This window comes from Ixodes scapularis, unplaced genomic scaffold (genome assembly GCF_016920785.2).
Source record: "Ixodes scapularis isolate PalLabHiFi unplaced genomic scaffold, ASM1692078v2 PGA_scaffold3__209_contigs__length_174095766, whole genome shotgun sequence".
Classification (NCBI taxonomy): domain Eukaryota; kingdom Metazoa; phylum Arthropoda; class Arachnida; order Ixodida; family Ixodidae; genus Ixodes; species Ixodes scapularis.
Genome location: NW_024609868.1, coordinates 89,273,740 through 89,285,522, shown reverse-complemented (window position 1 = coordinate 89,285,522; position 11,783 = coordinate 89,273,740). Strand labels below are relative to the sequence as shown.

Here is an 11,783-nt window from a genome sequence, read left to right as displayed (position 1 = left end):
CACAACAACCCGGTACATTCGCAAGAGTTGGCTGCAGAGAACCTCGGCGTTTTCAGTTATTCTTCTTACACTCATTCTCGAACTGAGACTTCAGTTCTAATTTAAGGCCTTAAAGTTCTTTCCTGCTCCTCGCAATATGAATGATGACTTTTAATTACAGAAATGTCGAAATTATTTTAGATGACAGTTACAAAATATGTTTTTTTTTTCCAAAGGAGCGATTAACAAAAGACATTTATTCAAATAGAAATCTTTTTGGGCTGCTTCCTTAGATAAAGAAAAGAATAATGCCGTGAAATATATAGGCGGACACACAGATATGTTTTATCCCCGCATAAAAAGCAGAGACACCTAAAAGCAATCTAACATGCAAAAACGGACAATGCCTAAAACAATTTACAGATAACAGAGACATTATGATTGCTCAAGCAGATAAAGGAGGTGAAATACGTAATGTTAATATAGTTGATTACATTAGGCAAGCAGATAGACGACTAAATTATACTAAATAATATAGAAAGCTAGATAGTGATCCCACACGTAATTTTAGAGACAATTAAGACAGAATGAAATTGTTGACTAGAAAATAAAAAGACAGAAAATAATATTTTTAAGTATCTCCTACAAAAAAAAAAAAATCTAGACCGAAACATTCTATAAAAATGTTTTTTTTTTGGCTTACGTCTTGTGGGTCGTTCAACAGCAGGTTTTAATTGCAACTATGTTCTGCCATTGATGACATTCCAAGACATGCCAAGATATCTTGGAATTTTGAAACTTTTTACAAAATATTTATAAAAGGCAGCGTAAGGAATAAAACGACGAAAACATTAAAGTGTAGGGAAGAGGGGGCTACAGCATTATTAGTCACCCAGGCCTATGTTACTGCAAACTTCGCTGACAGCAATTAACGCGCTTAGTGGTCAGAATACAAGGAGCATTGATGTGTTTCTCTGCTGCCGCCACATGCAGAGTACCCTCTTGGCACCATTGCATTAAACCAACTCCCCGAAGGAAAAATCCATCAATGTAACCCTGTTTGGCAGTCAATGTTTTCTAGTGGACCGCTGACTGTGCCTAACTGTACGTCAAGCATGTCTGATTGGCCAACAAGTTACTCTGACCGACAGTCAAACTCCAGTCAGACTCCACTTGTCGGCTTTCTGATGGTTTCCTGGTGGCAGTCGGCCGCCGCGAAATGCCATCAAGATGTCTTGGTGGCGATTCTGATTGTACATCGATTGTCTCTGACTGTACGTCAAAAAGCTTTGACGTGCAGACAGACGTACGGTCAAAGGACGTAAAGTTCGTTCGGATACCACTATTTCGTCAAATCTATGAATACGAAAAATAATCTATGCACAGGAAAACGATTTCGGGACGTGAGCCCCTTAAACCGCTGATGTTAGAGATATGACACGCAGCCGACCGACAACCTTGATCAGAAGCCCGCCGAAACGCCGAACACGCCACTTCGCTTCGCCCATAGAGGCTTCGCCGAGAACGATCGCTCTCGACTTGTTTTGTTTGCCCGCTTGCTTCAACCTGTCGATCCTGCCCGGGCTCTACAATGTCTTATGTTTTAGTAGAATTTCTACTCGACAACACCCAGCCTGTTGTGAGTTCCGACGATGTAAGGGACTTTAGCGGTGTAGTTGAAGACGACAAGGTGTACCAGGTCTACTGGGCCGGTGACGCGCGAACAAAATGATCGTTCTACGACGCGAAAGTAATCTACATGGCAGGTGAGTAGAACTGAAGTACGGCGAGTGATGTACGAGTGCTTTGCATAACATGCTGACGGCTGAACTGCCTTTGCAGCCGAAGCATCTCGTATAAAACGAATGGTCAAATCGAGTTTCCAAAGCGATGGCATAGCATAGGGGCAATAAAGAAAAGAAAAGATGGCATAGCATAGGGGTTAAGGTGCCCGATTTGTACGCAAGTGGACGCGGGTTCGATCCGCGGTGTTTCTGCTTTTTTTTTTTTCTCGAACATTTTGTTTTATCGAGGCATTTGGCGACATTTATGAGTGCGTATAGCTTTACTCTTATATAAATGCTGCCTTTGTTGATGAAATTCCCTTGGCAGTGGCAGTCAGACGTCATCTGATGCACCATCAGATGACGTCTGATGGTCCATCACGTTCCACCAAGGCTGCTGATTGGCAGTCAGTGTCCCAAATTACGTATCTTGATGGAATTTTCAATAGGGTCGTCGCGTGCTTGTTAAATATCCGGGAATGTGACTCAATCACTTTTCAAAGTTTTCACACTGCACCTCGGGATATTCTTTTTGAAAGGTAACCTAAATTCTGCCTAAATATTGCACCCGGTAGGTATTTACTAAATTAGCTTAATATGATTTTAAATAGTGATTTACGATATCACGATTTTGACTACAGTAGCCAGCAGGGTGAATCGTCGTTCCCGAATGACCTTACCTAGGTTAAGAAACTATCGGACTTCTTAAAACTACGTAGGCACGTCAAACAAAAAAGAAAGAAAAGATAACAAACAAGGAGCTGTTCAAACAATGCATCTTTGGAGGCTTGGCAGAAAGAGCAAGGGCGTCTAGTACCAACACGAAAACAACATCTGGCGCGAATTGGAAAAGTGAAATTTCCATTCTTTATTCCCATTCGCCGGCTTCTGAGCACGTAGGATACGCTCGAAGCTATAAAAGCCTACACTCGACGGTCCCGTTTTACCAATTGCATCGCTCAGGAAACATGGAGCTGCAGCGGCAAGTACTGCTCGTGACCTGGGCCATTCTCCTCACCCTCCACGATTTTGTTCATCCTGCTAGCACGTATGAAGCTAAAACTGCTTCTCATCAAGGAGATTCAATCAAGGCTGTGAACTTTACAGAAGTACGTAATTCTTAAGCTCTTCGCGACTGCTCTTTTAGGCGTGTTATTATCGAAATAGGCGCAGCAAGAAAATAAACTCGTCAAAATAAGTGGCAGATATACGTTATTGCCTACATGTTTTTTTTTAATTCACGATATTCAAGAGCATGTAATGGTAACTAAGAGGTTAAAAAGGTTAACGTCATATCGTTAAATGAAGGTGATTCGAAAGCAGTTCTGATATATGTGATTACAAATGGTCTGCATGAGCATTTTCAACTCCTCACTCACAAATATGCATGCCTCTCTACGCCTCTTTTTTTTTCTTCTTCCAGCTACAGACACATAACCATAAGTGCCTCTCCATAAGGTTTGGGCATACTCTAGACTAGTTGAAGCCGCAATTATGCCTCGAAATTGTCGATGATCGAGATATGGTAACAGATAAGTGAATTTGTTATAGGAGTCGTTGCACTGTACACCTAATTGTATATTGATTTTATTTCTACTCCATGGAACAATATTTTCATTCATGTCCCTGAATATTTCTGTAACTAATGAAATACGTTTCCACAATTTGATGCCATATGAGCGATGTTCAAGTACAGAAATAAGTAAATGAATGAAATGGAAATGACCGTAATGTACAGCATTGGCATGTTTAAACTGTTTTGAATAAAGTTAGGGAATGCGTTGTAGGAAATAATGTACCTGCATCTTTGGGAGGTCTGTTGCTCACAACGTCGTACTGACGGTTGTCGTTAAATGAAAAAAAAAAAAATGAAAAGGCGAAAGATATGTTTTTTTTTCCTGAAACCTCTCGAGAGCTTGAACACGGGAATGACCAAAACCAGAGTAGCAAACAAATGGGACCACAGCGGAATCGTAAAACCGAACGGGTCAATTGATATTTATTGAACCGGTTATGTATAAACCAAGCTTTTGTTTTCTAATAGTGACTATTAAGGACTAAACACTTTTCGTCATAGTCCAGCTTTTCTACATTTATTCAATGCTTACCACCTAGACAAAATATGCCAAGTAACGCAGCCTTGCAGACTGGCGTGGTTAACAATATATCAAAAAATAAGTCTACTATGTTCTAGGTAAGCAATCCAAATTCCAGTAAACAAAGATAAAACGCGCAAAGTTAGGCCACAATGTTTTATTTGAACGCGCGCAGCAGTGCCAAGTTGAACTAGTTGAGTTTGAAGTCATAGCACTCCAAATGGCCCTTATGAAAATGGATAGACTACATTTACGTAAAAAGTAAAAAAAAAAAAAAAATATTGGGGCTCCAATCTACGCTGTCAAGGTGGTTGGTCAGCGAAGCTGTGGTATCACCTGCAACGATTGCCTACTGCACTATAGGAAATGCCGCCGCCGGTTGCAGCACGCAGCCGCTGGTCGTATATTGCCGTTTCTTTTCCCTTTGTCACTCCTATAGTATTCACGCTGCTCCTCGGGAATCCTAACTATGCGTGACCTATTCATCGCGGTGCTGCAACAACACTGAAATTAGTTGCTATGCTCCGTTTCATCTTAGGTTTAAGCGCAGCGGATGTAACGAGCCATCCGGGAGCCAATCGGAGGTCGTGTGAGTGTCACGTTACTTTAGAGAGGAGGCACAGCAACGGGCGGAAAACGTATCACGGGCCACGTCCACAGAACGGGATTTGCTAGGATTGCTCGCAGCCTCCGCTGCGTCCGGACGTAAGGTGAAACGGGGTATAGGTGGGTTCTTTTTTTATATATGAAAGGGTATAGTGACGTCACTCCTCACGTCGCAAGAATGACGTCAACGCTTTTCGAAGCAGCTGCAAACCTAATCTTTACCGGAATGCGTGAAAGGGTGTTCCTATTGTACACACGCGCCTTATCATCTATCGCGTGGTTTTGATGCTTGCTTTGCGGTTTTCTTTATTGAAATGGATACTGAGGTGTATGTTGTATGTCTGATTTCAAAGGAGATATGCTGTTTTGCCTTCAATTGTTCACCGGGAGTTGTTTGCTTACAACGCCAACGACACAAAACATTTCCTTGGCTGGTAGAAATAAACAGCTTCGCTGTAAAGAAAAAAAACAGAAAAAAAAACCACTGAAATTATTTTTTGTCGCTTCAATTTCAGTGGTTCCATCATTTCTCCAAGAAAACCCTTTGGCGAAATAACATATCCGCCAAAAACTCTTCTGTGCCTTCCCTGCTTGGGGTGGATGCAACCTGTGTAGAGATGGCATTTCTGGCTCCACGTGATCCAAGCGGAACAGTGCCGCTCCCCAACTTACTTGTGACCTACAAAACCTCATCGTTGAAAGAGTAAGGAATTTTCCTTGCTTTGTTGGGCCTTTAACACCAACACTGAAATCTGCAGACCATAACGTGTCTTTCTCCTTTCAGGGGAGCATATTTTCTAGACATTGATTTGAAATCTTCGGAGGAGGGTAAACCGAATGACACCCTTCGTTTCACATTCAGCGAAGGCGACGATCCAAGTAAGAATACAAAAAAAAAATCTACAGCTTCCGTGCACAGTCTAGATTATTTTTAGTTAGCCAATAGGTGTATTAAATACTTCTGTTGGGCGCTCTGTGTTCTTTTTCTTAGTTGATAGCCGATAAGTAATGTACTTAAAAGAGTTTCGCTCGTCGTATTAGGTGATGTTACTTATTTCGCATCCGAGGAAAATAGAACCTAAAAAATCAACCCATTTCCAGACGCTTTGTACCGGAATCGTTGAAGAAACATTTTCTTCTCCTACCATTTTAACCGCCTCTCACAGTAAAAATAAACTGCGTATTGGCGAATTCCCATGCCCCGCCCAAATATAGTGTTAAGGGCTTGGGTCCAGATACAAAATTTACGAAGCTTACGGGTCTCATTCAAAAGTTGCAGTCAATTTTTAAAGTGTGCGATTATATTATAGTGTCTTTTACTGGCTGCGGGTGGCATTATCGTATGGAAGTTGAAGAAAAAAAAAAAGATTGCTTGCAACTTTTGAACAAAGTAACAATAAGTTCTGAAACCTTCGCATCTCGTCCAGACAGATAGCGCTACATTTGGGCGAAAACTCGGCGTTCGCCGATGCGTAGGGAATTTATCCGGTGTGAAAAACATGGTTATTTATTATGCCATACATCCGGTATGATGTAATTGGCTTGGGTGTAGCGTATCAGGTTACATCGATGGATTCGAGTGCGCCCGTCGACGCCATGATAAAAAATAAAAAAAGTTATCACGCCTAATACTAACGCAACCCTTGTGTCCAATATATGCGGAGAATGCACGACTGATATACTATGGACTTGAATATAAATATAACAGCGAATAGCCGAGCTAGCGGATAACATTTGAAAAATTAGATTTCCAGATAATTCTAAGCTGGCTTTAAGATGCACAGATGGTGGCAACAATATAGCTTTAAAGCTTTTCGGCAGAGAGTTCCTTTGTTTACATTCTCATGTTTATGTCAATGCATGCTCATTGAATGGTATAATGCTAGCTATTCTGTTGTTATGCAAGCACTCCGTGAAGCAAACTGACATACAATCGCAGATAAACCGTATTTTGGTTTTTATAACTTTGGGGATGATATATATATATATATATATATATATATATATATATATATAATTTAAGAATTCGTAGTTTCCCCCTGAATAAATCCGGTAACATAGTTATCCTGCCTAAGGGAACAAATTAAAATTAAGCAGCGTAGAAGAGTGGTAATGGTAGATTATCTTGGACCAATTGTCTTGGTGCTTTATTTTCAGAGCTCGAGAATAGGACAGTAGAATATAAACTTCTGAATTACAACAACACTTGCAGCATTCTAGAGACATCAGCGGGACAAACAAGTAAGGCGAAAATTTATATTTTACATGTTTGTAACGTTTTTTTTGCAGTCGTGATAACGCATTGCTCAAAATAAAAGGAGCCTAAGTTAATAAATACCTATAACCTCTTTGAAATGACATTAATAACTTTAGCAATATCCCCATCTTGAGTACGGTATTGTTAAAAAACCTGTAACGTTTCATTTGGCAGGTCAAATACTCCTACAGCAAGCAATTGGAAAATAGCCTTCAGTAACTACTAATATGCAAAACAATTTATTTAGGTGACAACTGTCCGTATTTCTAGTGTACCTTTGCGCCATGTATGATCGTGTTTGCTAGAAATTACGGCCTTAGCTCTCAGTTCGGTTGTGCCCGGTTGTACGAACTTTGTTCTGATTTCCGTATAGTCCTTGTTTTGTGTTGCTTTTAACCCATATTTTTTTACTGTCATTGTATTTTTGCATACGTTTTCTTTTTTTTTTCGCCCCGCCCGCCCCCTTTACTTTGTATATTACGTTAGAACGAACGCCTTTGAGGCGAAAAAAAAAAAACTTGAGCTTGTACTCGAACTAGTGGGAAGTGAAGTTTCTTAGGAACGCCAAGGTTGTCCACTGCTTGGAGCATACAGTCGAAACATTGCTGTTGTTGAGATCGAACAATACAAGGCCACAAATTAGTGTATAAGATTTTCTATAAGGTAGATCTTGCTGTTACTAAGTTCCAATTACCCATGAATGTTTGAAGCTGCGCGTGTGGAAAGTGTCGTCGCGGTCGTTGATTTGTACATAGGATTCGTTGGATCGCTGGTTGCGTCAATTATAGGGCGGTTTCACGTAATATACTTCTCAGTCTAAATCTCAGTGGCCGCCGTGTTGATCAGATTGCGTCCTATTTTATTTTATGCGTGGAGGCAGCGTTTCCCAGCTCGCTCGAATCTATTTTCGTTGTGATCCACTGCGCCACCCAGAATATGAGGGAACATAAAGGAGCATCGTCTGGCATTCTGGTTTTATACATACCGGTTTTTATTCGTACTTATGACGAGGCAGCAATCCATATGTGATTTCATCGGCGGCCGAAATGGCTGAAGCAGATAACGCCAAAAATAACCCAAACGAAAAAAAAAAAAAAGAACTGAAAAAAAGAACCAAGTGTTGGTTTTTAGTGGCCGGAAATACGTTTCATACGTCCAATAGAGTTCTGTACCCGACGGAGCCACTCGTCATGTTTGTGTGCTTTACAAACACCATAAGACACGCAATATCTAAGCGTCTGCATGCACAGGAATGAGGAGAGTGGCGGCCGCTTTCCAGGAAAATGGCGGATGTAGCTTTCCGGAAGTGAAAAAGCGTAGTGTGAAACCGCCTTCTAAACTCGGGAGCCATGGCTCGAGTGCCTCCGTTCACCAAACGAGTCGCATGTTCTTCTCAGGGAAGTAAAGACGTGAGCAAAACGCGACCAACTGTGAGCGCTGGCATCAATGGTAGAAAAAACGAGAAATAGAGCGACCGAAGAACGTAAAAAAGAAGCTGACGATAGGTTCAAGGTGTTCATTTTGCCACGACGACTTGAAGCTTTTCATGAGCTTTTCAACTTTACTTATTTTTATACAATTCCACTAAATAAGTGCTAAATAAAGCTGTAAGAACACTAACTGCAGAACCTGCAGTTTATATCGTCCTGCTTCTTCGTGTATATTAAAGTGACGCCAGTGATCTGGGACCATCGGGACAACCCATGGGACCACAGATGTCCGAGTCTCTGTTCCGCAGTGCCGAAAGGGCCGCAATGCATTGGACATTCCCCTTTAGAATATTTTATGAACTCTGCTTTTTTCGACGTGCTTGCCTCGAGCATGACTCTTGCACATTGTCGGGCTACTCGAGTCCCGTAGAGGTCGAAGATTCTACTCCCGGGTCATGAACTTTAGCTGACACAGGAGATTCGACTGACTCGGCGAACGATCAAATATTTGATCAAATTTAACGAACTTTGACGTATAAAAAAACGTTTAAAAAAATCCTATATACTTGTGAATGTGTGTAAAAGTTTAGATAATGAGTGTTCATGTTCAAATAATACAGAAGCATGCTTATATAAAGATGATAACCTGTCGCATGCCTCTTGACTCAAGGGGCACCAAGTAAGCTGCTGTAAAATCTCCCTTGTGCGCTACCGAAATGCGAATTCCGTGGTACAATTGAACGAGAGCCTCTTTTCGATCAGACACAGGAGCCAGGATCATTGCAGTTTCGTGCACTTCCAATAAAAGCGACTCATTAAACTTTCGGTAAACCCGTCTTAGTTTTCTTACAATATAGCCATAATAATTACAGCTCGAGAGCGTTAAAACTTAATTATAAATGCAAAAAGAAAAGAAAAAAAAAAAGAGACTGACCGTGCGGCCGTGGCATGCTTCACTTTATTTCTCTCGTTTCAGACTGTTCGTACTGGGTCCTGTACACTGGTGATGAAACAACCGTTCCGGAATGGTGTAAACCGACCTCCATTGATCAGTGTGATGTGGAGGTGCACACCACAATCGCACCCACCGAATGTGAGGAAGAAAGCACTACGGAAGTTTAAAGTACGACGGTGTTGGGTGAAGATGTTCGTGAAGATTGAACAAGGGACGAGATGGAAGAACAGCGATAAGAGGAAGTTGAAGCAGCAGCCTCAAGACACAAAAGTAGCAACAGCAATAGAAAGAGTAACAGTATTTATCCCATACCAAGGAAAAGCGTTCGGTGAAGACATGATGCAAAAACAAAATAATACAAACTGGAAGTAAAATGATGCATATTTGAGACCTGCCGTGCCTCCTGGTGGAGTTTGTGTTACGGAAACGTTTACAGGTGTAATGTCGAGCACTTGCGCGAGCGCGTGTCTTCATTCAGACACTTTTTTCTTACTAGAAGGCATGTTAATGTGACCATGAATATCTCGTTTACAGGGCGGTGGCGATCTCGAATGGGGCTACTGCCATTACAAGCGATTACATTTTTTTTATCTCCCTGCTATTGGAAGTTTTTCACGTTGGAAGATTAAATGTCCCTCGTTCTTGTTCTGCGTCCAGTGTGAGTTTTGTGGCAATTTTTTTGTTTAATACATTGTTGAGGTTACGCATACCCTATACTGAAACCACTTGGTGGCTAAAGACGGCAGTGGACAAATACCTAATTTTGAGTAAATAGGAAAGATCTAGGCGACGTAACAAAGGAAGCAGTGATATTTACGCTTGAAACGTGAACACCTTCAATGGCATGCCGAGAGGGAAACGATGTTTTCACCCATACTAAAAGTTTCGTCATTCAAAATGGTGGCGGCTACGGAGTAAGAATGCGTATATAGACCCGTTTTAAAAGGACTGGCAACAGTGGAAATAATGAAGTTCGGAGTATCCTTAGGCTTCGCCTTTACGAGTGGAACGCGATAGCGAAACATGTAAACATATAAACTCCTGCTCGTTCCGAAGTCGGTCAAGCGTCCCGTGCGAAAATGTCATATATGGCCTTGATATATTATACATATGGCATATATAATATTATAAAGAGTCAAATGTGGCCATATACCACAATATATGTGAGCAAATATGGCCAGATATCGCCATATACGTGGGTCAAAATACAGCCATATACGGCCATATAAGTGCGTAAATACGGGCATATATCGCCATACACGCGTGGAAATACAACCATATATCGCGGTATAAAAGGTTAAATACAGCCATATATGGCCCGTTCACGACATATATAGATGGAATATATCCCCTAATAGTGGTTTATCGGCCCGTTTAGTACTATCAGATGTCGGTCGTGTAAGCGAAGAGTCATATGTACTCGCAAAGAGAATAGTTGACTTATCTATATTGAATGCGAAACATATGTTCTGCTATCGGTTAACTATTGTTACATCCTATTTAAAGGGAAGTTTATTCCAGATATCTGGACCAATTAATCTATTGCACATTTCGAAGATTGGTAGTCCCAGTAAATTTGGTTGTACATTTGACGTGTGACAATATGATCAGGTGCATATAATCGGAAAGCGAGTAAATCAAATAATGCATTTTAAATGTTGCCGAATAGGACCATGAAGAGAAACTCATCAGATGAATATCAAGCAGACTTTCAGTTAGGGCATAAACGTGCGGCATATAAGTAAACGACTTAATTTTCGCGAAGACCTAATTTTCGCTGCCGGTGGGGGATGGCATTGGGGGGGGGGGGGGGGGGAGGGAGCCAGGGAAGAAGGAAGGAGCAGCGAAGAAAGTAATTGGTGGAGGCCATTGTTTCGAAGTCACCAACCACTCGCAGCTCGGCCAACTCATGAGAAAGAGAGTCACTGCACCAATCATTCGTGCACGTACCAGCGTCACTGCAACAATTCGTGTGCGCAAAATAATTGCCAGATTTCAGTTGTATGTGCTATGCGATCGTACGTGGTAAGATATCCTGTTGTTCTCTGCAATAAGGGAAACTTAGTCAATGGAGTTTTCAGCACCAAGCGCGGACATATTAATCTGGTGTTTGAGTCGTTTGGATATGTAAAAGATAAAACTCGGAATGAGAAAACTTACTGGAGGTGCCACCGAACATCTGTAGACGGGTGCCACGGACGCCTGACAACCCAAGGTGACAGCATTGTCTCGATGAAAGGACATTCCCACCCATCAGAACCGTTGTTGAAGTACGTTTTGATAGCAGGAGACGACCTTAATCACAGGGCCATCTGCTTCAGTGACCCAGCTTGCCTGATAGTTAACGTACGTTTCGTGTCCAGTTTGCTACTTACATGAAATTACTTATTCATACGTTTAACTATCGGATATACAGGTTCTGCATTTCTCGCAGGCTTTTTTAAATGCAGTGAAAAAAAGGCAACAAAAATAGAAAAGTCGGAAGACACCTAAGCACTTCTTATGAGTTGTGAATGCTAAAGCATGAATGTCTGACGATGTGAATGCTAGAGGCGGCGCCATGTTCGTCGGCGTCGAGTCGAGCTGAAGCTTCGAAGGTTTAACCAGTTTGAGCACATGACTGAAGCTTGGCAAAGATTTTGAAACATCTCGAACACCCATCAGTTCGGAGGAAAG

The 11,783-nt window shown here is 41.5% G+C and overlaps 1 protein-coding gene across 1 annotated transcript; it reads left to right on the top strand.

Moving 5' to 3' along the window:
* Window positions 1-2,552: 2,552 nt before the first annotated feature.
* LOC115330823 lies at window positions 2,553-9,522 on the top strand. The gene is made up of 5 exons (XM_040223029.3): window positions 2,553-2,884; window positions 4,966-5,168; window positions 5,250-5,344; window positions 6,623-6,706; window positions 9,129-9,522. The coding sequence occupies exons 1-5, from the start codon at window positions 2,732-2,734 to the stop codon at window positions 9,272-9,274; spliced, it is 681 nt and encodes a 226-aa protein (XP_040078963.2). The 5' UTR covers window positions 2,553-2,731; the 3' UTR covers window positions 9,275-9,522.
* Window positions 9,523-11,783: the final 2,261 nt, after the last annotated feature.